This window comes from Monodelphis domestica, chromosome 8, assembly GCF_027887165.1.
Source record: "Monodelphis domestica isolate mMonDom1 chromosome 8, mMonDom1.pri, whole genome shotgun sequence".
Taxonomy (NCBI): Eukaryota; Metazoa; Chordata; class Mammalia; order Didelphimorphia; family Didelphidae; genus Monodelphis; species Monodelphis domestica.
Window position 1 is genome coordinate 77,508,977 of NC_077234.1, and position 26,826 is coordinate 77,535,802.

Here is a 26,826-nt window from a genome sequence, read left to right on the forward strand (position 1 = left end):
TAGAAAATGACAATATAGAAAAATTTACAAAAGCAGACTATTTATATAACCTAATATCAGAAAAAGAGGTTGAAGAAACTATAAATGATGTACTAAGGGGAACAAATTCAAGACCAGATGAATTTATAAGTGAATTTTCTTTTTTTAAATTCTAATAATTAATTCCAATGTTTGAAAAAACAGGAAAAGAAAAGCTCTTTCTAACCTTTTATTCTTTTGATGCCTATGTCACGGAGAGACAAAGGCAGAGAAAAGAGCTATAGTATCAATATCCCTAATGAACGTTGGCACCAAAATATTAAATAGCATATGAGCATATGTGCTACAAAATACCTAAAAGATTATATTCTAAGATCAATTCAGATTTATATCAGGAATACAGGGTTAATTCAATTAAAAAAACTAAAAGGATTATACTATGTTAACAGAAATAATAAAAATCACAAAAATCATATTTTCATATGTTGAAAAGACTTAACAAAATACAGCTTATTTAAAAAGTAGAAGTTATAGGAATAAATGGACTTTTCTTTAATGTAGTAAATAGTATTTCTCCAATATATTGCATTTAATTGAGGAAAGCTGGGGGGCTTTCAAATAATTTCAAGGATAAAACAAGGATGCCCATCATCACCACTACTATTTAATATTTTCATAGAAATAATAGGTTCAGGAATAAAACAATAAAAATAAATTGCAGTAATAAACATATGCAAAAGCCAACAATTTTTTTCATAAAAATGATATAATAATGTATCTAGAGAAAACTATAGATTCAACCAAAAAACTGGTTGAAATAATAAGTTCAGCAAAGTTTTAAGATATAAAATCAATTCACATAAATCTTCACTATTTACTGTGTATTACCAACAAAGTCTAGCAGAAAAGAATGGAAATAGAAATTCCATTCAAAATAAAATACAGCAATTAAAACACCTAATTCCATCTTTCAAAACATAAATGAATGCAACTACAAAATATTTTTATTGAAATAAAGGAAGAGTGAAATGATTGGAGAAGTACTCATTGATCTTAGCAAAAAATAAATAAACAAAATAAGACAACTTCCAAAGACTTCAGATCTTTTATCAATACAATAGTCAACTAGGATTTCAGAGAAATGATGATGATACATTATCCTAACCTACTGATAGAAAAGTAAAGTACTCAAGCTAGAGAAAAAGTATAGGCTTGTACCTTGTAAAGTTCAGATAGAAACAATTAGGAGATTTATTTTGTCTGACCACAAATGATTTTTAAAAATGCTTTTTTTTTTCCAATGGGAAGAGGGAGAAAAGCAAGATGGAAGGAAGGAAGGAAGGAAGGAAGGAAGGAAGGAAGGAAGGAAGGAAGGAAGGAAGGAAGGAAGGAAGGAAGGAAGGAAGGAAGGAAGGAAGGAAGGAAGGAAGGAAGGAAGGAAGGAAGGAAGGGAGGAACAAAGGAACAAAGGAAGGAAGGAAGGGAGGAACAAAGGAACGAAGGAACGAAGGAAGGAAGGAAGGAAGGAAGGAAGGAAGGAAGGAAGGAAGGAAGGAAGGAAGGAAGGAGAGAGGGAGAGATGGAGGAAAGGATCAAGGAAGGAAGGGAAGAAGGGAGGCAGAAAGTAAAGAAGGGAGAAAGGGAAGGAGGAAGGGAGGAAAGAAGGAAGGAAGGAAGGAAGGAAGGAAGGAAGGAAGGAAGGAAGGAAGGAAGGAAGGAAGGAAGGAAGGAAGGAAGGAAGGAAGGAGAGAGGGAGAGATGGAGGAAAGGATCAAGGAAGGAAGGGAAGAAGGGAGGCAGAAAGGAAAGAAGGGAGAAAGGGAAGGAGGAAGGGAGGAGAGAAGGGAGGGATGAAGGGAAGGAGAAAGGAGGAAGGGATGGAGGAGGGAATCAAGGGAAGTTAAGAAAATAACAGATTTATTTTAATGGAAGGAAACAAGGAAGGAAGGGAAAGAGAGGGGAAATGGAAAAAAGGGAGAGGAGATCAATGCAACCTCTTCTTTTTTAATTAAAAAAAAAAACAGAAAAAAAGGCCAGAAAGAATTACAAATAAACAAAATTTTTGAAATCCAAATCTTTCATTTTATTTGGTGTTTCAGACATTTTGAACAAAATAAAAACAAATGTGTATGTATTATATTTTTAAAATATGCATATATGAATATATACATAAATACACATATATTTAAAGAAGCAATGGTTTTATACTTGAATTGGCTGTCAAGAATTCTAGCCAAGAGAACGAATTTCAGGAGTGAGGAGGCAGAGTCAAGATGTCAGCCTAGAAGGATCAGAAGTTAGAATACCCTTCCTTACAGATCACAAACTGAATGCTCCTAGGGGACTGAAAATCAAACCTAACAACAAGACAGAGCCAATGAACCCTCCTGCTGGACTCATTTCAAAAGGTACAGCCCAAAAGCTGGAATCCAAGAACATTTGAGTTTAAAGGGAAGGCAGAAGAAAGGTCCCAGGAACCATTTCTCCACCCACCTAGAGCACTGAGACTCCAGCAGCAGTGGGAACTTCTGGCCAGGCAAAGGTACTGGTATGGAGGGTGTAACTTGCCAGCAAGGCTGTGCCAAGCTCAAAGCATTGAACACAGATGGCAGGGAAGGAGCTAGAGAGGAAACTTAGAGCTGGTGGCCTGGCCAGAATTGTGGAGATCCTCCATATTTGCTCCAGCCTTACAGGAAGTGTTGGCCTCAGAGCACACCCAGTCCAACCAAGCTGAACTTAATCCCATCAAAAGTCTTCAGAACTCATGGACGTCCAGGCTCCACACCCCTCCCTCATTGCTGGCTGGACTTTAATCCAATTAAAAGCCTCCAGAGGACAGGGAAGGTCAAATCCCAACAACCCTCCCCCAGAGACTACACTGAGAGATCTTCTGTCAAAGCTCCAAGAGGGGAGACTGACAGAAGCCCCAAAAGCCAAAAAAAAAATGAGAGGAACGAGACCACAGACAAATACAGGGAGCAAAGGAGGGGTCAATATGAGCAAACAACAGAAAAACAAGAAAGAAATTACAATAGATAGCTTCTATACAGCAGACGGAACAGAGGGGGAGGGATCAGCAAATGATAAATCAGAAAACCCAGTGAATTGTATACAGGCTTTGGAAGAACTCAAAATGCAATTCAAAACACAATTAATAGAGGCTGAAGACAACTTTAACAACAAGATAAGTCATCTGGAAACAGAAATCAGTGTCTTGAAAGCCAAAATTAATCAGCTGGAAAATGAGGCAAAGGAGATGAAAGATGAGGCAAAGGAGATGAAAGATGAGGTAAAGAAGATGAAAGATGACCTCCAAAGAAAATCAGACCAGAAGGAGAAGGATGACCAAGAAGTCAGGGATGAAATCCAGTCTTTAAGAACCGGAATACAACAACAAGAATTAAGTGACCTCACAAGGAAGCAAGACACTATAAAACAAAATCAAAAGAATGAAAAAATTTAGGAAAATATGAAGCATCTCATTCACAAAACAGAAGATTTAGAAAATCTTTCAAGGAGAGACAATTTAAGAATCATTGGTCTAACAGAAGAGCATCACAAATGAAAAAGCCTAGACACAATACTACAGTAAATTATTCAAGAAAATTGCCCCAATTTTCTAGAAAAAGAGCAAAAAGTGGAGATTGAAATAATCCACAGATCACTTCCTATACTTAATCCCCAACTGACAGCACCCAGGAATGTTATAGCCAAATTCAAGAAATATAAGACCAAAGAAAAGATATTACAAGCTGCCAAGAAGAAGTCATTTAGATACCATGGAACCACAGTGAGGATAATGCAGGATCTGGCTGCATCCACACTGAAGGAATAAAAGGCATGGAATATGATATTCAGGAAAGCAAGGGAACTATGTCTACAACTAAGAATCAACTCCCCAGCAAAACTGATTACATTCTTACATGGGAAAGTATAGTCATTGAACAAAATAGAAGAATTTCAAGAATTTGCAATGAAAACACCAGACCTAAATAGAAAATCTGATGTCCAAGCACAGAACTCAAGAGAATCATCAAAAGGTAATTTAAAAAGATAGAAAAAGGGAAAAAATTTAAGAGATGCAATAAATTAAAATGATCTGTATCCCTATAAGAAAGAAGGTCATTGGTAATTCTTAAAAACTGTTGTTATCGACTTCCAGGTAATCATGGCTACAATCTAGATGCCACACCCTTCCCCTCCCCGGCACAGAACGAAATAGTCTACATCAAAGGAGCATAAAAATCACCTTTGGAGGAACAGAAGGACTCCCCAGGACTCCCCAGTACCCCAAAGAGGTGAAGGTACATGAGGTTTGAACATTTCCACACTATAATAAGAAGGAGGAAAAGCTTGCACAGAAACATGAACTGAGCAGCCCTTCCCCCCCATCCCACAACAAACCAGAGTGAGCTACCGGAGCGCTCACTGGGACAGCAAGTGAGTGGGGAACATCTCTGTCTGGAGGGGCACTCCAGGGCCCTTGGGATCTGGGGACTGCCAGGAAAAAACACGGGAGAATCCTGCGCCGAGCAAATGGTGGCCCAGGGAGCAGTACTCGGGGTGGTTGAGCTGAACATCTGGGTGGAGCTAAACACCAGGGGTGGACCACGTGCTGATTATCTGGGAGGAGCTGAACACCTGGGCAGTGTGGCTGTGATCAGGGGCCCAGTGCTCTAAGAAACCTCAGAGACTGGGAAGAACTAGTCTGAGGCAACCTAAATTCACAGAAAACCCGCCCATATAACCCAGACCCCAGACCAAAAAGGAAAGGGGAATAAAACCACCAAACAAAGGGATGGCTCACATGGCCCAAAATCAAGGCTCCAGGAAGAAAGAGGAAAAGGTGACTATTGAAAACTTTTATGGTGGAAGTACCCAAGGAAAAGAGGAGAATGAGGAGGAAATCCAAAAAAATCAGAACATGCCTCCCAAAATGGAAACTATCAACAAGCTCTGGAAGATCACAAACTGGAGCTTACCAAAAAGATGGAAACCTGGAAAGAAAAATGGGACAAAGAGATCAGCAGTCTGACCGATAAGACTGTTCAATTGGAAAAAGGGCTCGAAGCATCGAATAGAAGGGCAGACAAAGCTGAAAAGCAAAACCAGTCCCTAACGACCAGGATTAAGCAACTCGAAGAAAGTGAGATCATAAAACAGTAAGAATCAATAAAGCAAAGCCAAAAAATTAATGAATTAGAAGACGACATAAAATATCTCACTGAGAAGGTCACCAACTTGGAAAACAGAGGAAGAAGAGACAACCTCTGAATTATTGGTCTCCCAGAAAAACCAGAGATAAACAATGAACTCGCTATTATTCTACAGGAGATTATAAAAGAAAATTGTCCACACATTCTGGAGCAAGGGAGCAAAATAGAAATAGAAAGGGTTCATAGAACACCCTCTATACTAAATCCCCAAAAGGCAACCCCTAGGAATGTAATTGTCAAATTCAAGAGCTTCCAAGAAAAGGAGAAAATCCTACAAGAAGCCAAGAAGAGGAGCTTCAGATATAGGGGGGCTCCTATAAGGATCACACATGACTTAGTGGCTAACACACTAAGAGACCACAAAGCATGGAACAAGATATTTAGAAAGGCAAGAGAGCTGGGTCTCCAACCAAGAATCAACTACCCAGCAAAAATGACTATATACTTCCAGGGGAAAGTATGGGCATTCAACAAAATAGAAGATTTCCAAGCATTTGCTAAGAAAAGACCAGAACATAGTGGAAAATTCGATATCCAAGCACAGAAAGCAAGAGAAAAATGAAAAGATAAATATGAAAGAAAGCGAAAAGGAGATAAATCTTATATTTTTCTTTAAGTCAAATTCTCTTCTATAAGGACTACATTTACATCAAATAATATATTTTAATATGTGGGAAAAATGTTTTCTGTAACTCTCAAAAATTATAGCATCATAAGAATAGTTAGAAGTAACATGCATAGGGAAAGATTGGGGAATTAAGAAGATTTGGGGAAAGTGGGAGCAAAGAAAGGAAAAGGGAGGGGGGAACCATCGATAACACTAAGATTTACTTCAAGAATATGGGGGGACTTAATAGAATAATCTTTCCCATATAAAGATACACATGGGAAGGAGAGGGGAAGAACTCTCATATGAGAAGGAGAAAGAGAGAGCATGAAATAGAATTACTTAAACCTTACTCTCAGTGAAATCAAATCTGAGAGGAAAGAACATCTAGATCCAGTGGGATCCTGAATTCTATCTTATCCAATAGGGCAAGAATGAAAGGGAAATTAAGGAGGGGGAGGGAGGAGGAAGTATAAAAAGGGAGGGAAGGAAATGGGGGAGGGAAAGGGAGCATAAAAAGGGAGGGGCTAGAAAGGGAAGCATCTCAAGGGAGGGGACTAGGGAGACTGACATAAAGTAAATCACTGGTTCAAAAGGAGATAGCTAAAGAAGAAAGGTCAGAACTAGGGGAAGATATCAAAATGCCAGCGAATCCACAAATGACAATCATAACTTTAAACATGAATGGGATGAACTCACCCATAAAACGTAGACAAATAGCAGATTGGATGAGAACCCAAAACCCTACCATTTGTTGTCTTCAAGAAACACATATGAGGCGGGTTGACACTCACAAGGTTAGAATTAAAGGTTGGAGTAAGACCTTTTGGGCCTCAAATGATAGAAAGAAGGCAGGAGTTGCAATCATGATATCTGACAAAGCCAAAGCAAAAATAGACCTGATCAAAAGAGATAGGGAAGGTAAATGCATCCTGATAAAAGGGAGTATAGACAATGAGGAAATATCACTAATCAACATGTATGCACCAAATGGTATAGCATCCAAATTTTTAATAGAGAAATTAGGAGAATTGAAGGAGGAAATAGACAGTAAAACCATATTAGTAGGAGACTTGAACCAACAACTATCAAATTTAGATAAATCAAACCAAAAAATAAACAAGAGAGAGGGAAAAGAGGTGAATGAAATATTAGAAAAATTAGAGTTAATAGACATATGGAGAAAAATAAATAGGGACAAAAAGGAATACACCTTCTTTTTAGCACCACATGGCACATTCACAAAAATAGATCATACACTAGGTCATAGAAACATGGCACTCAAATGCAGAAAAGCAGAAATAATAACTGCAGCCTTTTCAGATCACAAGGCAATAAAAATATTGATCGGCAAGGGTACAGGGAGACCCAAATCAAAAATTAATTGGAAATTAAATAACATGATACTCCAAAATTGGATAGTTAGAGAAGAAATCATAGAAACAATTAACAATTTCATTGAAGAAAATGACAACGGCCAAACATCCTTTCAAACCTTATGGGATGCAGACAAGGCAGTACTTAGAGGAAAATTCATATCCCTGAGTGCATATATTAACAAATTAGGGAGGACAGAGACCAAGGAATTGGAAATGCAAATCAAAAAACTTGAGAACGAACAAATTAAAACCCAACAGAAGAAAACCAAACTAGAGATCCTAAAAATTAAGGGAGAAATTAATAAAATAGAAAGTGACAGAACTATTGAGCTAATAAACAAGACTAGAAGCTGGTACGTTGAAAAAAAACAGACAAAATAGACAAGGTACTGGTCAATCTAATTAAAAAAGGAAGAAAGGCAAATTAACAGCATCTAGGATGAAAAGGAGGATCTCACCTCCAATGAAGAGGAAATTAAGGCAATGATTAAAAACTACTTTGCCCAACTATATGGCAATAAACATACCAACCTAGGTGATATGGATGAATATTTACAAAAATATAAATTGCCTAGAATAACAAAGAAGAAATAGATTTCTTAAATAATCCCATATCAGAAAAAGAAATCCAACAGGCCATCAAAGAACTTCCTAAGAAAAAATCCCTAGGGCCTGAAGGATTCACCAGTGAATTCTATCAAACATTCAAAGAACAGCTAACTCCAATACTATACAAACTATTTGACATAATAAGCAAAGAGGGAGTTCTACCAAACTCCTTTTATGACACAACCATGGTACTAATTCCAAAGCCAGGCAGGGCAAAAACAGAGAAAGAAAATTATAGACCAATCTCCCTAATGAATATAGATGCAAAAATCTTAAATAGGATACTAGCAAAAAGACTCCAGCAAGTGATCAGAAGGGTCATCCACCATGATCAAGTAGGATTTATACCAGGGATGCAGGGCTGGTTCAATATTAGGAAAACCATCCACATAATTGACCACATCAACAAGCAAACCAACAAGAACCACATGATTATCTCAATAGATGCAGAAAAAGCCTTTGATAAAATACAGCACCCATTCCTACTAAAAACACTAGAAAGCATAGGAATAGAAGGGTCGTTCCTAAAAATAATAAACAGTATATATCTAAAACCATCAACTAATATCATCTGCAATGGGGATAAACTAAATCCATTCCCATTAAGATCAGGAGTGAAACAAGGATGCCCATTATCACCTCTATTATTTGACATTGTACTATAAACACTAGCAGTAGCAATTAGAGACGAAAAAGAAATTGAAGGCATTAAAATAGGCAAGGAGGAGACCAAATTATTGCTCTTTGCAGATGACATGATGGTCTACTTAAAGGATCCTAGAGAGTCAACCAAAAAGTTAATCGAAATAATCAACAACTTTAGCAAAGTTGAAGGATACAAAATAAACCCGCATAAGTCATCAGCATTTCTATATAAATACAACACAGCTCAGCAGCAAGAACTAGAAATAGAAATCCCATTCAAAATTACCTTAGACAAAATAAAATACTTAGGAATCTATCTCCGGAGACAAACACAGGAACTATATGGACACAACTACAAAACACTTTCCACACAACTAAAACTAGACTTGAACAATTGGAAGAACATTAACTGCTCGTGGGTAGGACAAGCCAATATAATAAAAATGACCATCCTACCCAAACTCATCTCTCTCTTTAGTGCCATACCCATGGAACTTCCAAAAAGTTTTTTTTTTACTGATTTAGAAAAAACCATAACAAAGTTCATTTGGAAGAACAAAAGATCAAGGATATTCAGGGAAATAATGAAAAAAAAATTCAAAGGAAGGGGCCTTGCAGTCCCAGATCCCAGAATATATTATAAAAGAGTGGTCATCAAAACAATTTGGTACTGGCTAAGAGACAGAAAGGAGGATCAGTGGAATAGACTGGGAGCAAGAGACCTCAGCAAGACAGTATATAACCAACCCAAAGATCCCAGCTTTGGGGACAAAAATCCACTATTTCATAAAAACTGCTGGGAAAATTGGAGGACAGTGTGTTAAAGATTAGGTTTAGATAAACACCTCACACCCTACACCAAGATAAATTCAAAATGGGTGAATGATTTGAACATAAAGAAGGAAACTATAAGAGAATTAGGTGAACACAGAATAGCATACATGTCAGACCATTGGGAAGGGAAAGACTTCAAAACCAAGCAAGAATTAGAAAGAGTTACAAAATGCAAAATAAATAATCTGGAATACATCAAATTAAAAAGTTTTTGTACAAACAAAACCAATGTAACCAAAATCAGAAGGGTAGCAATAAATTGGGAAACAATCTTCATAAAAACCTCTGACAAAGGTTTAATTACTCAAATTTACAAAGAACTAAATCAATTGTACAAAAAATCAAGCCATTCTCCAATTGATGAATGGGCAAGGGACATGAACAAGCAGTTCTCAGCCAAAGAAATCAAAACTATTAATAAGCACATGAAAAAGTGCTCTACATCCCTTATAATCAGAGAGATGCAAATCAAAACAACTCTGAGATATCACCTCACACCTAGCAGCTTGGCTAACATGACAGCTTTGGAAAGTAATGAATGCTGGAGGGGTTGTGGCAAGGTGGGGACACTAATTCATTGCTGGTGGAGTTGTGAATTGATCCAGCCATTCTGGAGGGCAATTTGGAACTATGCCCAAAGAGTGACAAAAGACTGCCTGCCCTTTGATCCAGCTATAGCACTGCTGGGTTTGTACCCAAAAGATATAATAAGGAAAAAGATTTGTACAAGAATATTCATAGCTGCACTCTTTGTGGTGGCCAAAAATTGGAAAATGAGGGGATGTCCATTAATTGGGGAATGGCTGAACAAATTGTGGTATATGTTGGTGATAGAATACTATTGTGCTAAAAGGAATAACAAAGTAGAGGAATTCCATGGAGACTGGAACAACCTCCAGGAAGTGATGCAGAGAGAAAGGAGCAGAACCAGGAAAACATTGTACACAGAGACTGATACATTGTGGTACAATCGAAGGTGATGGACTTCTCCATTAGTGGCAATGCAATGTCCCTTAACAATCTGCAGGGATCTAAAAAATACTATCCACAAGCAGAGGATAAACTGTGGGAGTAAAAACACAGATGAAAAGCAACTGCTTGACTACAGGGGTTGAGGGAATATGACTGAGGAGAGACTCTAAATGAACACTCTAATGCAAATACCAACAACAGGGAAATGGGTTTGAGTCAAGAACACATGTGATAACCAGTGGATTCGTGCATCGGCTATGGGAGAGGGAAAGGTGGGGGGGGGGGCAGGGAGGAAAAGAAAATGATCTTTGTTTCCAGTGAATAATGTTTGGAAATGACCAAATAAAATAATGTTTAAAATAAAAAAAAAACTGTTGTTATCACCTGGGCAGCTAGAAGAATTACACTTTGAGGGAACAGTGACAAATTGCATAGGATGAAAGGACAAGATATAAATAGGTATATAGATATATGCATACATAAATACATATACATGGGTGTGTGTATATATATATATATATATATATATATATATACACACTCAACTAGAGCTAAAAAAGAGAGGTTAATACTAAAAGAAATGGGAAAAGAAAGAACTGGGGGTAAATTTATGTCACAAAGAATCTCATGGCGGGAGGGGGTAGAACATCAAACACTGGAAAGGTAAAGAGGTTGGAGTTAGGAAATACTCAACTCTTATGTGCTTTGAAATTGACTCAAAGAGGGAAGAACAATCTAATCCATTGGGGCAAAGAATACATTTGTGCACTATAGGGGAATAGAAGGGTAATAAACAGACTGGTGGGGAGGGAAGCATTACAAGGGAGCAAGAGGGTGGGTGGGTAATTTTAGGTAGACTACAGGGAAAATAAGGGAGGTAATAAGAAGGGAGGGGGTAGAAAGGGAAGCAAAATAAGGGTGGGAACTTGGGGAACTGATTAAAAAGAAAAATTGGTGTAGAAGGAAATAGTTAAAGAAGAAAAGGCAGAATCAAGAGTAGAAATCAAAATGCTGGGAAATACACAACTAGTAATCATAACTCTGAATGTGAATGGAATGAACTCACCCAGAAAACGCAAGTGAATACCAGAGTAGATTAGAATCCAAAACCCTACCATATGCTGTCTACAAGAAACACACATGAGGAAGGTAGATACAAATAGGGTCAAAGTAAGAGGATGGAGCCAATTCTTTTGGGCATAAGCTGATTAAAAAAAAAAAAAGGCAGGAGCCACAATCATGATATCTGAAAAAGCCAAAATAAAAATAAATCTAGTTCAAAGAGTTAGGGAAGGTAATTACATCCTGATTAAAGGCAGTATAGAAAATGAGGAAATATCCGTACTCAATATGTATACACCAAATGGTATAGAATCCAAATTTCTAAAGGGGAATTTAGGGGAGCTCAAGGATGAAATAGATAGAAAAACTATACTAGTGGGAGACCTGAGCCTTCCTCTATCTGAACTAGATAAATCAAACCAAAAAATAAATAAGAAAGAGGTAAGAGAAGTGAATGAAATATTGGAAAAATTAGAGTTAGTAGACATGTGGAGAAAAATAAATCGGGACAAAAAGGAATATACTTTCTTTTCAGCAGCACATGGTACATTCACAAAAATTGACCATGTATTATGGCATAAAACATTGTAAACAAGTGCAAAATAGCAGAAATAATAAATGCAACCTTATCAGATCACAATGCAATGAAAATAATAATTAGTAAGGGTACATGAAGAGGTAAATAAAAAATTAATTGGAAATTAAACAATACGATTCTCCAAAACTGGTTAGTTAAAGAACAAATCGTAGAAACAATAACTTCATTGAGGAAAATGACAACAATGAGACATCCTTTCAAAACCTATAGGATGCAGCCAAAGCAGTATTCAGGGGGAAATTTATATCCTTGAATTCATATATTAACAAATTAAGAAGGGCAGAGGTCAATGAATTGGACATGCAAATTAAAAAACTAGAAAGTGAACAAATTAAAAGATTAGTTACAGTAATAAGTAAGATTAATTACAGATCCTAAAAATCAAAGGAGAAATTAATAAACTTGAAAATCAAAGAACTACTGATTTAATAAATAAAACTAGAATCTGGTACTTTGAAAAAAAAACAAATAAAATAGACAAAGAACTAATCAGTCTAATTTTTAAAAAAAGGAAAGAAAAAAAGCAAATTGACAGTATCCAAAATGAAAAGGGAGACCTTACCTCAAATGAAGAGGAAATTAAGCCAATCATTAAAACTACTATGCCCAATTATAAGGCAAAAAATATGGCAATCTAGGTGATATGGACGAATACTTCCAAAAATATATAAATTGCCTGGACTAATAGAAGAAGAAATAAATTACCTAAACAACCCCATATCAGAAAAAGAATTTGAACAAGCCATCAAAGAACTCCCTAAGAAAAAATCCCCAGGATCAGATGGATTCACAAATGAATTCTATCAAACATTCAAAGAACAACTAATCCCAATATTATACAAACTATTTGACAGAATAAGCAAAGAAGGAGTTCTACCAAATTCATTCTATGACACAAACATGTTACTGTTCCCAAAGCCAGGCAGGTCAAAAACAGAGAAAGAAAACTACAGACCAATCTCCTTATTGAACATAGATGTTCAATATGTAGATGTAAAAAAAAAAGATGTAAAAATCTTAAATAGGATACTAACAAAAAGACTCCAGCAAGTGATCACGAGGGTTATTCACTATGACCAGGTATGATTCATACCATGAATGCAAGGATGGTTCAATATTAGGAAAACCATCCACATAATTGACCATATTAAAAAGCAAACTGGCAAAAATCACATGATTGTCTCAATAAATGCAGAAAAAGCCTTTGATAAAATACAACATCCATTCCTACTGAAAACACTAGAAAGTATAGGAATATAAGGGTCTTTCCTAAAAATAACAAACAGTATATATCTGAAACCATCAGCAAACATAATCTCTAATAGGGATAAACTAGAAGCCTTCCCAAAAAGATCAGGAGTGAAACAAGGATGCCTATTATCACTTCTATTATTTAACATGTTACTAGAAACACTAGCAGTAGCAATTAGAGAAGAAAAAGAAAGTGAAGGTATTAAAATTGACAATGAGGAGACCAACCTATCACTTATCACTCTTTGTGGATGATATGATGGTTTACTTAAAGAATCCCAGAGAATCAACCAAAAAGCTAGTTGAAGCATTCAACAATTTTAGCAAAGTGACAGGATACAAAATAAACCTGCATAAGTCATCAGCATTTCAATGTATCTCCAACCCATTTCAGCAGCTAGAATTAGAAAGACAAATTCCATTTAAAATCACCCTAGACAAAAATATAATACATAGGAATCTATCTGCCAAGATAAACACAGGAACTATACGAACACAACTACAGAACACTTTCCACACAATTAAAACTAGATCTAAACAATTGGAAAAACATTGCTTGCTCATGGGTGGGATGAGCTAATATAATAAAAATGACAATCTTATGCAAATTAATCTACTTATTTCGTGTCGTACCCATTGAACTACCAAAAAATATTTTTACTGAATTAGAAAAAACCATAACAAAGTTCATTTGGAAGAACATATATTGGAAGAAAAGATATCCAGGGAAACAATGAAAAAAAAAAAGGCAAAGGAAGGAGGACTTGCAGTCCCATATCTCAAACTATACTATAAAGCAGTGGTCATCAAAACAATTTGGTACTGGCTAATAGACAGAAAAGAGGATCAGTGGAATAGACTTGGAGTAAATGACCTCAGCAAGACAGTCTATGATAAACCCAAATATCCCGGTTTTGGGGACCAAAACCCACTTTTTGATAAAAACTGCTAGGAAAATTGGAAAACAGTATGGGAGTGATTAGGTTTGAAACAACATCTCACACCCTACACCAAGATAAACTCACAATGGGTGAATGACCTGAATATAAAGAAGGAAAACTATTAGGCAAACACAGAATAGTATACTTGTCAGATCTTTGGGAAAGGAAAGACTTTAAAACCAAAGAAGAGCTAGAAAAAAAACACAAAATGTAAAATCAATAATTTTGATTATATCAAATTTAAAAGGTTTTGTAGAAACAAAACCAATGCAACCGAAATTAGAAGGGAAGCAACCACCTGGGGAAAAAAAATCCTCATAACAAAAACCTCTGACAAAGGTCTAATTACTCAAATTCATAAGGAGTTAAATCAATTGTACAAAAATCCAATTGAAAAATGGGCGAGGAACATGAATGGGCAATTTTCAGTTAAAGAAATCAAAACTATTAATAAGCACATGAAAAAGTGTTCTAAATTTCTTATAATCAGAGAGATGCTAATCAAAACCACTCTGAGGTATCACCTCACACCTAGCAGATTGGCTAACATGACAGCAAAGGAAAGTAATGAATGTTGGAGGGGATGTGGCAAATTTAGGACATTAATGCATTACTGGTGGAGTTATGAAGTGATTGAACCATTCTGGAGGGCAATTTGGAACTATGGAACTATGACTAAAGGGCACTAAAAGACTGTCTGCCCTTTGATCCAGCCATAGCAATTCTGGGTTTGTACCCCAAAGAGATAATAAGGAAAAAGACATGTACAAAAATATTCATAGCTGCGCTGTTTGTGGTGGGAAAACATTGGAAAACGAGGGGATGCCCTTCAATTGGGGAATGGCTGAACAAATTGTGGTATATATTGATGATGGAATACTACTGTGCTCAAAGGAATAATAAAATGGAGGAATTCCATGGGGACTGGTACAACCTCCAGGAATTAATGCAGAGTGAGAGGAGCAGAACCAGGAAAACATTATACACAGAGACTGATACATTGTGGTACAATCAAATATAATGGACTTCTCTGTTAGTGGCAATGCAGTGATCCTAAACAACTTGGAGGGACCTAGGAGACAAACAATTATCCACATCCAGAGGAAACTCTGCGGGCATAAAAACACTGAAGAAAAACAACTGCATGAATACATAGGTCGAAGGCATATGGTTGGGGATGTAGACTCTAAATGAACATCCTAGTGTAAACACTACATGGAAATAGGTTCTGATCAAAGACACAAATAATACCCAATGAAATTGCGCATTGTCTGCCGTAAGAGTGGGTGGAGGGGAGGGAGGGCAATAATGTGATTATTGTAAACAAGGAATAATGTTCTAAATTGACTAAATAAACTTATTCAAATAAAAAAAAGAACTCTAGCCAAGAAATAAGAGTTATGTTAGCTAAAAATTGTGTACTAATCATTGTGTCCTAGGAAAATATTGGACCAGTGGAAAACCACTTCACAGTACATAGTTTAAAAGTCAAGTAATCTGCCAGTCTACAAATAGCTCCAAGAAAATGGACAGGACAGTGAAAAGATGATCCATTAATAATACTACCTCCTGAACATAAAAGAGCTAGTTTGTCTTTTCAGCAAGGTTGAAAACACAAGCAAGGGAGAGCTGAGAAGTTGGACCCTAAGAGGAGTCCCTCCATCCCTTTTGCTGAGCACTGCTTGACCAGGCCCCCTATGGGGATAATCTAGGCAAAGATTCCAATGAAGAGGATGCAATATGTAGGTAGCTTCTTGGGATTTAGTGAGCTTGGCAAAATATCCTGACTTTAAAAAAAAAAAAACATCTGCCCACAAAAAGCCAGAAGAATGAATGCCAGGCCCCTTTCTTTGCCTGTGAAGAACCCAAGTAATATAGATACAGAACCAAAATTCTTAAGGGCTGAAACAACTCCACTAAGCCTGGAACCTAACACAATACATGGTGCATAGTAAGTGCTTAATAAATGTTTGTTGATTGGCTACAGACTAGAGGGCCTGATAATATCAACACCGAAGGTGTTTGGGCTTAACATGCAGTGATAACATCAGGTCACAGCAAAAGTTTCAGAAATGTGTGACCTGGGACCAGGCTGACAGATGTCACAGTTGGAATGCTTTGTAAGTCTATTAGTTAAGTAGCCAGGTCATGGTAAAGGCTCATTTTGTATGTCATCTTCATATGCCAAGTTTTGCCGTGTGTGTGTGTGTGTGTGTGTGTGTGTGTGTGTGTGTGTGTGTGTGTGTGTGTGTGTATCTTCATGAACCTATATATTTGTCTTATATGTAACTCGGATACCAATTAACCCACCAACAAATGAACATTTATTAAGTGCCTGCTCTGTGCAAGAGAGGTGCATGGAACCATGGCTGGCCTCAAAGCCACAAAGACCAGGGTCTGCGTTCTGCTTCTGACACAATACCAGCTGCCTGACGCTGGAGAAATGACTGAACTTCTCAGGGTTCGAGCAACAATCACTTCGAGTGAAAGAAAATAGGCCCATGTGTACTGGCACAAGGAATCCTCACCCAGGAAGGTCGTTTACCACGGAAAGCACAGCTGCATCGGATGTCCATTCCTGCTCTTGGGCCCTGAGAACCGTTGGGCAAGTCCCTGATCTTCTGTGGACGTCAGCTTCCTCAGCTCTGCCCTGATGGAATTAGAGCAGAGTCCCTCCTTCTGACTCTAGAACTGTTCTCTTAGAGGTCCATGTCCTCCTCCCTAGAGCCAGTATGTACTGAGCTGGAGCTATTTCTGGCAAATGCACATCGTTCTCTTAGGAGACAATGTGACCCACAGGCTTGAAGACCCAACACTGGGGAGTGGGGGGGGGGGTCTCTTCCTGTAGGCCATAGTCGAGGGAAGGACGGCTGCAGGCATTGTGTAGACTGAGGACAGAACAGGCTGGGGAGTGGGAAAACCTGCCTTTCTCCCGAGGCTCTGCACCCAAGGAACAGGGAGACCCCTCCTTCAGGGAGGCGCTGCTGCTCTTGGGCAGGGGTGGACTGCTTGAGAGATGGAGAGAATATCAGGAACGAGAAGGCCACCAAAGGGCTTGGGGGGGGGGGGGGTTGGATGGCAGCCTTCAGGAACCTGGTAGAAGCAGGATCCAGTGTTTTAGCAAAGGAGAAGAGAGAGAAGCAGGCAATGAGTTGGATCAGGTAGCTGCTTGCAGCTCAGTAAGCTTTGGGCAAACTGGGCCCACACCTGCACTCACTTACCTTTCCAGTCCCCCAATCCTGGCGCAAAGAGACTTACCCAGTCCTTCCCCTACCAAAAGAATGAACTTGGAAAGGTTGAGAAAATAAAAACACTCTGAGGAAGGGACTGAGATGGTCCTCATTGGAATGGGTCTTGATTACTTTATGTTGCTTTATTGTTCGTTTCTGCCCATAATAAATGTTTTGTTTCTAAACCTAATGGATAAGTAGGTAACACAGAGGGATAGATAGATAGTGCAGTAGATAGAGTGCCAGGCAGACCTGAGTTCAAATCCAACCTCAGACAGTAGCTGTGTGATGGTGGGCAAGTGGCTTCCCCTGTTTACCTCAGTTTCCTCATCTGTAAAGATGAGGAAGAAGAAAATGGCAGTATTTCTTAAAACAAAACAAAAAAAAAAACCCTTAAAGGATAAGACATGACAAATGATGGAACAACAAAAAATTCAAAACTTAATGATGAATTAATTTGCTAGCAGGCATGAACTGAATATCTTAGACAGAAACTAACTTCAGAGTTATCTGGATGGGAACAAAATGAATCAAAAAATGTGAAATCAACTTATTTATTGGAGAAAATTAGATGGCAAATCAGGTTACATCTTGAAATTAGTTGCCAATGTTGGCATTTAAAGTATTCTTATAAGTGCTTTAGTGGATGGAATACTGGAAGTGGAATCATGAAGACCTTAATTTATATTTAACCTCAGATGCTTTCTACCTGTGTAATCCTGGGCAAATCACTCAATTGTAAAAAGGGGACAATTTTAGCACCCACTCACAGGTCTGGAAAAGGATCAAATAAGATGATGTATATAAAGCACTTTTAAAACCTTAAATAATTAACTAATGTTAATCATTCTTTTTATTAATATTACTTTCAACTAATTCATAAAACAAGTTAATACTTTTTAATATATTTCTCACTAAAAAGAAGAAAAAATAAAACTATATAAATCAAAATAAAAAAAATAAATTTTATGTATTAAAATAATTTATATATTGGTGTTGGCTCTTTTTGAAATTGAGAGCTTTTTCTACAGTGCTAACACAAAAAATAATTACCGAAATTGTCAATAATTACATATAATGTCATTTTTCTTCTCATGAGGTTTATAGAGCAATTATAATATCTGACAGTTAAAATAATCAGCTTCTGTCTTGAATCTTAAGCTATGACCAAATTATTAAGATGTAAACCATTTACATTAACTTAATAATAATTGAACTTTAAAAACAATGACATATATCATAAACATTAGTGGCTTACCCTTTGAGATCACTAATAAGACTGTTCTTTTCCTGGACTATCCGTTTGTGGTGCATTCGATGGAAATCACGTTCTTTCTGAGCTTTCAATAAATCTTCTCTAGCTTTACTGTAGACAAAAACATGACAAGAAAACTACTACTCTTCAATTGTATATGGTGCTTTCTTGAAATAAAAAGGATATTAGCAACATTACAAGTAACTTAATTGCTGTCAGTTTAAATCCAGAAATGCAAGATATTCAAAATCTTATGCAAAATTATTTTCTATATAAGCCTCAGTGACGGTCCATCATCATCATCATTATCGCAATAATTTTGAAAGGAGCAGAGATAAATGCTCCTAAAAAGCACAAATTCTAAAAATAGCTCCTCCAGATTACATTTCATATATTCACTGAGGAAATGACAGAAATTTAGCATGTGAATATTACTGTGAAGCCTTTCCTCTAACAGAAAAAGATATTAATCACATGTGCATAGCACTTTAAATATTACAAAGCACTTTAAATACATTCTTTCACTTGAATGAGACTGAGACATAAGGAGAATTTTATTATCAATTAATTTAATGAAAATACTCCTTAGAAAAGAAGAAAAATATTCCCCATATCTCTTGATTTTGAGACTTTAAAAAACCAATTTGATTAATAAATTTTGTTTGTCATATAAAAAGAAAAAATTTACATCACAAACAATATCAATAAACTATAATTATTATGATGATTATAGTCATAATAATATTGTTATTTCTAGCAATAATCAATGATTCAGCAAACACTTAAGTACCCATTAAGTGCCAGGCAGTGGGTTTATGAAGACAGAAATTAAACATTTTCTATTCTCAAGTAGTTTACATTCTATAAAGGGATACAAGAGTTGTGTGCAAAAATAGACAAAATACTGTGTGACCCTGGGCAAGTCACTTGACCCCCATTGCCTAGCCCTTACCACTCTTCTGCCTTGGAGCCAATACACAGTATTGACTCCAAGACGGAAGGTAAGGGTTTTATATTTTAAAAAAAATAGACAAAATACATACCAAGTCATTTTAGAGTAGATACTAGCAGCCAGGTAGATAAAAAACCTTATATAAGAAGTGATACTTGAGCTGAGCTTTAAGGGAAACCAGTTCATTGTAAATAAATTGATTCTGTCATTTATTTCAGGGTTTAAATTATTAATTATGAACAAAAGTTATTTTCAAGCTTAATTGCATGTAAATATAAAAGTGAGAGGCAATATGATGTAGTAGATTCAGAGCATGGCTTGGAGCCAGGGAAACCTGCCTCTGCAATATTTCTCCTCGGTGACTATAGAGAAGTCATTTACTCTCTCAGTGTCACCCACTGAGACTCTGCAAGAGGTAAAAGGAAAAGTCTATTACAATTTGAGGAAGGTGTATGGAGAAGCAGAGATATGGGAGGTGGAATGGCTGGTTAAGGAACAGCAAGAAACCAGTATGACCATACTGAGGAATATACAAAGAGGATATATAAAGCATTTGTATAAATAAGTATTTACAAATAGTCAATTTAATGCTTTTAAGCTGTATTTCAAGATGTATTTGTTCTCATTTGAGAGACATGAAAACAAACTTTTTGAAGTTACTATATTTTGGAACATCAAAATTGTTTTTCAGAAACTTGCATTGGGTACAGTAGACTAATTTTTTTATTTTTAGTGATGCTTCTCTTATTATGAACTTTATGATGCCTTTTTAATAAAAGGAATATAAAAGTAAAATAGTTTTTCATATAAGCATTCACTACTTTAATTAATTAAATTGATAATGAAGATTCTAAAATATTCAGAGGAAATATTTGTAACCAAACCAATATAGCATTAATGCTCATCTAGAGTTAGATGGCATAATATAGGACCTAAATGTTAATTTTGTTTTATTGTGTTGCTCATGTGATCAATTTTAAGTGTATCTGTTTATCTACTTTTGATTAACATTATTAAATAATACTTGCAAGTACCAGCTTATCTCCTTACCTGGTGTTATGCTAAATGTTATACTATAATAATGAAAAAAGGCACATTTTCTTATCTTTTATACTATAGTATGCACTATACCCTCCAAATATAATTTTTCATAAGTAAATGTCAAAATTAGGGCAGTTAGGTAGTTCAGTGTGATAAAGCACCATGCCTTGAGTCAGGAAGACATAGGTATAAATCTAGCCTTGGACACTTACTAGCTGTGTGACCCTGGGCAAGTCACTTAACCCTGTCTACCTTAATTTCCTCATCTGTGATATGAACTGGAGAAGGAAATGGAAAACCACTCCAGTATCTTTGCTAAGAAAACCCCAATTGGAGGAAAAAAGAATCAGATACAACTCAAATGATTGAACAATGAAAAAAAAATGTTCAAATTACATGTACCACCCCCTTTCATTTAACAATAAATAAGCAGAACACTAGTATAACATATACATTTGTATAAGAGACTCTGAAATTCTTATATACTTGTATGATATGTGCATATATATGGCACCATTACATTCTTCAGTATATTTCAAGATTTGTTGGACTGACTACAAGTGTCTAAACAACTCCATTTGACAACATGTAACATATAAGTAAAATAAAAGTATTGTTGAATGGACTGCATTTTAAATGATGACCACTGCTAATCAAATGAATTCAGCCATTTATTTTACAGTTCAAATGATTAGTTGCAAATAAAAATTATTTTCAAGCTTAACTGAATTGAAGCATAGAATTGAGAGGTAATTAATATAGTAGAATGGAATCAGAGCTTGTCTTAGAGTCAGGAAGACCTAGGTTCAAGATCTGCCTGTTCTGACTCATTCCAGCTATATGACCACAGGATCACTTAACAGCTCAGTGTCTCCCAAGCAACTCTCTGTGACCATGTTAATTTATCGAAATCAATAGAGGGAATTTCCACATCAGTAGTTCTCTAGAGTAATGAAATCAAATGTTTAGCACAAAATGCTTTAAAGTTATCTCATTCATAGTATAAGATCATTACCCTATTTTGCCCCATTAAAAAATTGGTTATCTTTAAAAGGTAAATTGGAGTAACTTGAGTTACTTTGAGTACTTATCAAGTAATAGTCTATCAAATTGTTTTATGTTGGTGACTGCAATTCACTAAAACTGAAAATAGTATTTTTTAAGGCCTCAACTGAAGTTAGCACATTATCTTCTTGCCATTAGACAAAAGAAATGGTGTACAGCACATCCACGTTCAAAGAAAATACCTTCTTAATTTAACAAGCAATTACCTAAACACTAAATCCTGATTTGATGGTTCTCATTATTATCTTAGTTTCCACAGCTATGCATATTTCTAAAAGTCATTAAATTAAACAGACCTTTGGAAAAGGTAGTCACTGTTTGACCTTTTACAGAAGTGAATTTTATATGTGAAATATAGACACTTGTATAAAGCACTTCCTTTTATTTCTTCAAAATTTATTGTCACTTAATTTTGGTTTTCTTCCTCTTATCTTATTCTGGCAGAAGCTAAAATAAAGTATTTTATCATTTTGCAGGATACTTTTCTTTTCTGGTTAATACTTGTTCATTTGGTTTCCTCCCAGATGATATTTCTAATTATCTTCACTTTTTCAATGTCTGCTATATTTCCTTAACAGAAAGTAATGAAAATGAACTGTGGCAGTTAAAAGGTTGGTAGATAATATTATTTACTATTTGTTCAACTTCCATAATAATAATGTAATCCAAAGATTTTCCTAAGTAGCTATCATATAAGTCATAGGTGGTTATATATGATCTAAAATTATCACAGGGTTAAATGAGATACAAAAAATATGAGTGGCCAATTACCACCAAAGTATGCTTATTTTCATAAATAAATATAATTCTACTGACCACACCATCAGTAAGGTACTTAATCTGAACTGTTTTTCAAGCTACACAGTGACTGATGTCCCAACTAGACACTCATCTGTTCTAAATGGATGATTTAGGATAAGAATAGTTCTCAAAATAAAAATTATAAAGCATTAACAACCATTTGAAAAATTGCTCCAAATCAATAATGATAAGAGAAATGGAAAGCCAAAGATTGCCTTTGCACTCAGAAAAGTGACTATGGTGGCAAAGAACAGGAATGATATATTGTGAAAGAGAATTATTGACTCTATTGTCTATCCTGAGTTAACACTAACTTAAGTATCCCTGCTTAGTACCTCACTAGACTGAAGACTGGATTAACTACTTGTCTACTTTTGAATTAAATCAACAAAAGGCCTAGTACTTAGTACTAGGTGAGAAGCCAGCAAGATACTTAGAGAATTAACACCCTTAGAAATTCAATCAAATCAGGAAACTGTGAACTTTTTTGATGAGAACTTAACCTTTAGAAGATGAGAAGTCCATTCTACAGACACTGCCCCATGGGGGAAATTTGGAAACTATGATTAGCCTCTGTGAAAAGGGGAAGGGACAAGAAGCCACCATAAAAAGCAAGACCCAAACTCCTTCAGGGCATATTGTCTTTGAGAAGGTAGTCTGAGATGGTCTTCCAGGGAGCTTTGCTGGAGACTATGGCTTGGATCCTGGGCTCAGAACTTGGCTTCTACTTAGACTCCGACTCTTGGATTACTTTGTTGGGTGAGTAAAAGGCTGACCCCTTTCTGGAGAGACTAGCATTCATCTTGGAGGAGACCGCCTGATTACTCACTACCAGCCTTCCTGGTTGAGAGCTAATTAATTTCTGCCTGGATTAAGCAGACCCAGAGCAAAAAATTTAGGTTGATAGGATAGATAACTTCTCTGTCCCCCTCACATTTATCTTCTTTTTGTTTCCTCTCTATTTGTAAATATTTTTAAATAGATTTGACTCAAGATATAATAAATACTAGGGATCATATAATTTCATATAATCATCGTCCAACCACTAATTTTAACCTTTACAATATGTTGGAGAAGTTAATGAAAGATTGGAACACCAATGCACTAGAATTAGGAAGTGGTTCAAACATTTTGGAAAGAAATTTTGAAATATGTGAAGAAAGTGGCTAAAATGTCCATATTCTGTGACTTAGAGAACCCACTGTTCAGTATATACTAAAGAATGTCAAATGTAGAAAGGCCATTCCAATATTCACCAAAAGAGTTATAAAAGCATTTTTCGTTGCAACTAAAAAGAAATAAAGTAGATGTTCATTGATAGGAGAATCACTAAAATAAATTGTGATACTTAAATATTACGGAATAGTATTCCTCCATATGAAATTATGTCTATGAAGAATACAGGGAACCATGGAAAGACTTATATGAACTGATGCAAAAGAAAAAAAGAACTAAGAAAACAACATACACCCTGTAACAGTGCAAATGTTAAGAAAAACAAAAATAAAAATTGAGTACTGTATAATTATAATGACCAAATTTGTCCAGAAAGAAAAGATATGAAAATCTATCTCCCCTCCAATTTAAGGAATATGTAACCAGTTATAGACTACAATGTACATTGTCAAACAAATTTTTTTCTTAACTTTTTAAATCTTTTTTTATTCTCTGTTCTATTTATTCTCTGTAAACTATTTATATTCACTATTCTGCTTATTCTCTACAAATAATTCATTCCCAGATAATCTTTTCCAATTGGCTGAAAGTGTGTAGTTTTTCTACATTTGATTCCTACTTTGCCATTTCAAAATTTCAACTTAATTATTTTTATCAAAAATGCTTAGAAATCCAATACTCAATTAGAAGTCCTTTTTCCTCCTGTAGTATTTTTCCACATAAGTGATATTTATTTGTAAGCTTATTTTTACCTTTAGAATTTCATGTTCCAAACTCTCCTTTCATTTATTATGGTGTTTATACAAAATCTGATGTGATCCTCCTCCCTGGTACTTGAACTATTTCTTTATTAACACTTGCAATATATTGAATGTCCATAGATTAGGGAATAGATGAAAAAATTGTAGTATAGGGAAATAATGGAATAATATGTGATCATGATGAATTAAAAAAAAAGTAGAACATGGATGAAATAGCACATAGCAAAGAAAGCAGAACCAGGAAAACTACCATAAAAATGTAAAACAACACTAATGGCTCCATAATATCATTAAACTCCATGACCAAATTTGTTTCCTGAGAAGCAATGATTAAATATTATTTCTTTCTTTTGAAAAGAGATAGTTAACTACTTTGTATTTATTTAACAACTCATATTATTTTGAATTTATTATGAATACATTTTTGTATATGTCCATATAACAATTCATGTGATAGTTGTCTACCAATATGTTATAGGCTAAGAGTTAGAGGAGGGATGGGAAGCTGTATCAATACAAATTATATACTCTCTTCTTTAAAAAATAGTAAATAAATATCACCATGCATTAAAAGAATGGGAGTATGAACAGAAGACAGAGATGACCTCATCAAATTTTATATTATATATACATATATACCAACAAAGTTAATAGAAAACAGAAAATTCAGCCTCCTGATTGTAACCCAGTTCCTCTTGTAATTTTCTATTATACTGACTCATTTCTTCTTCTTCCTGAACTCCATTTCCTTGGATCTTTAGCTTCCATAAACCTCCCTTTTTCTAGCCTCTTGAACCTCAGCTTTTTAACTTTTTCAACTCCCAAGTTATCATTTCATACTTTAATATCTCTTTCTCCTAGTCTACCAGCTATCAGTGATAAAGTTATCAATTCCAGCAGTATGAAATATTCTCAGTGATCTTCTGCCCTCTAACAGGATAAATCTCTTGAATAAGATTACTGATAAACTAGGTTTTAGGGACTGGTTACTGGGAATGCATAGAATATATTTATTCTGATCAAATGTGTCCATAATGGAAAAAGCGCTCCTTGGACACAGAGTAACAGGAACTGGCTTTAAATCTTATATTTGCTACTTGAAATTTGTATAATGTTATAGGGACTATGCGTGTTTGATGTGAGTGGCAAATGGAGTGCTATGGCTATCATTGAGAAGAATGGTAGGCTGTTGGGCTGCCATGAAAATGAATTGCAAAGGAAAAGGCACCACTACAAAGTTATATGCAAATCAATTGTTGACATTTGAATGGAAGACTAAAGCAGCTCCAGGAACTATCCTTGCAAAGAGGACTGTCCTTTTTCATGGACATGGACATGTTTGAAAGCACAATGGAAAGAGGTCCAATGCCTGCTATCATGTTGGATGGGAGAAGCGTGATGATATTCTTTCACACATAGCTTTGGCTGTGGCTCTTGAAACATAACATATACTAGAAGATAATGACTGATAGTTATCCATTGAGAATATTAGCTAAATTATATCATGACATCAGGGAATGGGACAGTAAGGTTCCTTCTGTCCTATCAAAACTTAGGATATTCATTATTCCATCTGGTCATTCCATGGTTGCTCAGAACCATTCAAGTCTTTCTATCCAGATCAGAGTGACTATTAGAATGCTTCCCCATTGGTTGAGAAACCAAATTCTCTATAAGCTCAAACATTTTTAACTACAGAACTAACTGGGGATCTGAGATTATATGTCAGTCTCTACAGCCTTGAAAGGAGGAAGAATTCCTAAAGGATTTTTTGATATTAGAATATGGATTATTATTATACCAGGAAATCATCAATTAATTCATTTGCAAATTGTGAGGATAATACAAAAAAGGGAAAGAACAATTGCTCAGATAGAAATGTGTGGAAGATCTCATGTTTAGGTCTCAATTGTTGTACCTGATAGGGTGAGTATATTATAGGCATGGTTATTAAGAGATCTTGGGAGTCATAATTGATACAAGTGCTGAAGGCCAAACAGAAGTATTTGGAATTGTATCTCTGAAAAAGGCATCATTTCTCAAATACATGGAGAACTGAGTCAGACTAATAGGACTACAAGACATTCCCCAATTGACAAAGTGTCCAAAGATATGGACAGGCAGTTCTCAGATGAAGAAATTAAAACTATTTTAGTCATAGAAAAACAATTCAAATCACTATTAATCACTAGATGCAAACTAAAACAACTCTGAGATACCACCTCATACCTTTCAGATTGCCTAATAAGACAAAAAATGAAAATTATAAATATTGTGGAGTTGTGAGAAAATTTGGACACTAATATACTAATGGTGAATTGATATAACCATTCTGAAGACCAATTTGACTTCTTGCACAAAGGACCATAAAACTGTGCATATCCTTTAACCAGGCAATACCACTACTAGATATTTATCATAAAGAGATCAAAGATAGGGGGAAAGGATCTGC

The 26,826-nt window shown here is 35.7% G+C and overlaps 1 protein-coding gene across 4 annotated transcripts in view; it reads right to left on the reverse strand.

The window, feature by feature from the left end:
* The window catches only part of SPAG16 (sperm associated antigen 16), a 1,430,359-nt gene that overhangs the window by 1,358,720 nt on the left and 44,813 nt on the right, over positions 1–26,826 (reverse strand). For 3 of the 4 annotated variants that reach the window (XM_007501789.3, XM_016425102.2, XM_016425103.2), the window contains exon 6: positions 18,582–18,689. The exons of the other annotated variant lie outside the window; for it this stretch is intronic. In XM_007501789.3, the coding sequence (XP_007501851.1) occupies positions 18,582–18,689 (108 nt within the window). The remainder of the gene's footprint in view (positions 1–18,581; positions 18,690–26,826) is intronic. 4 annotated transcript variants of the gene reach the window in all.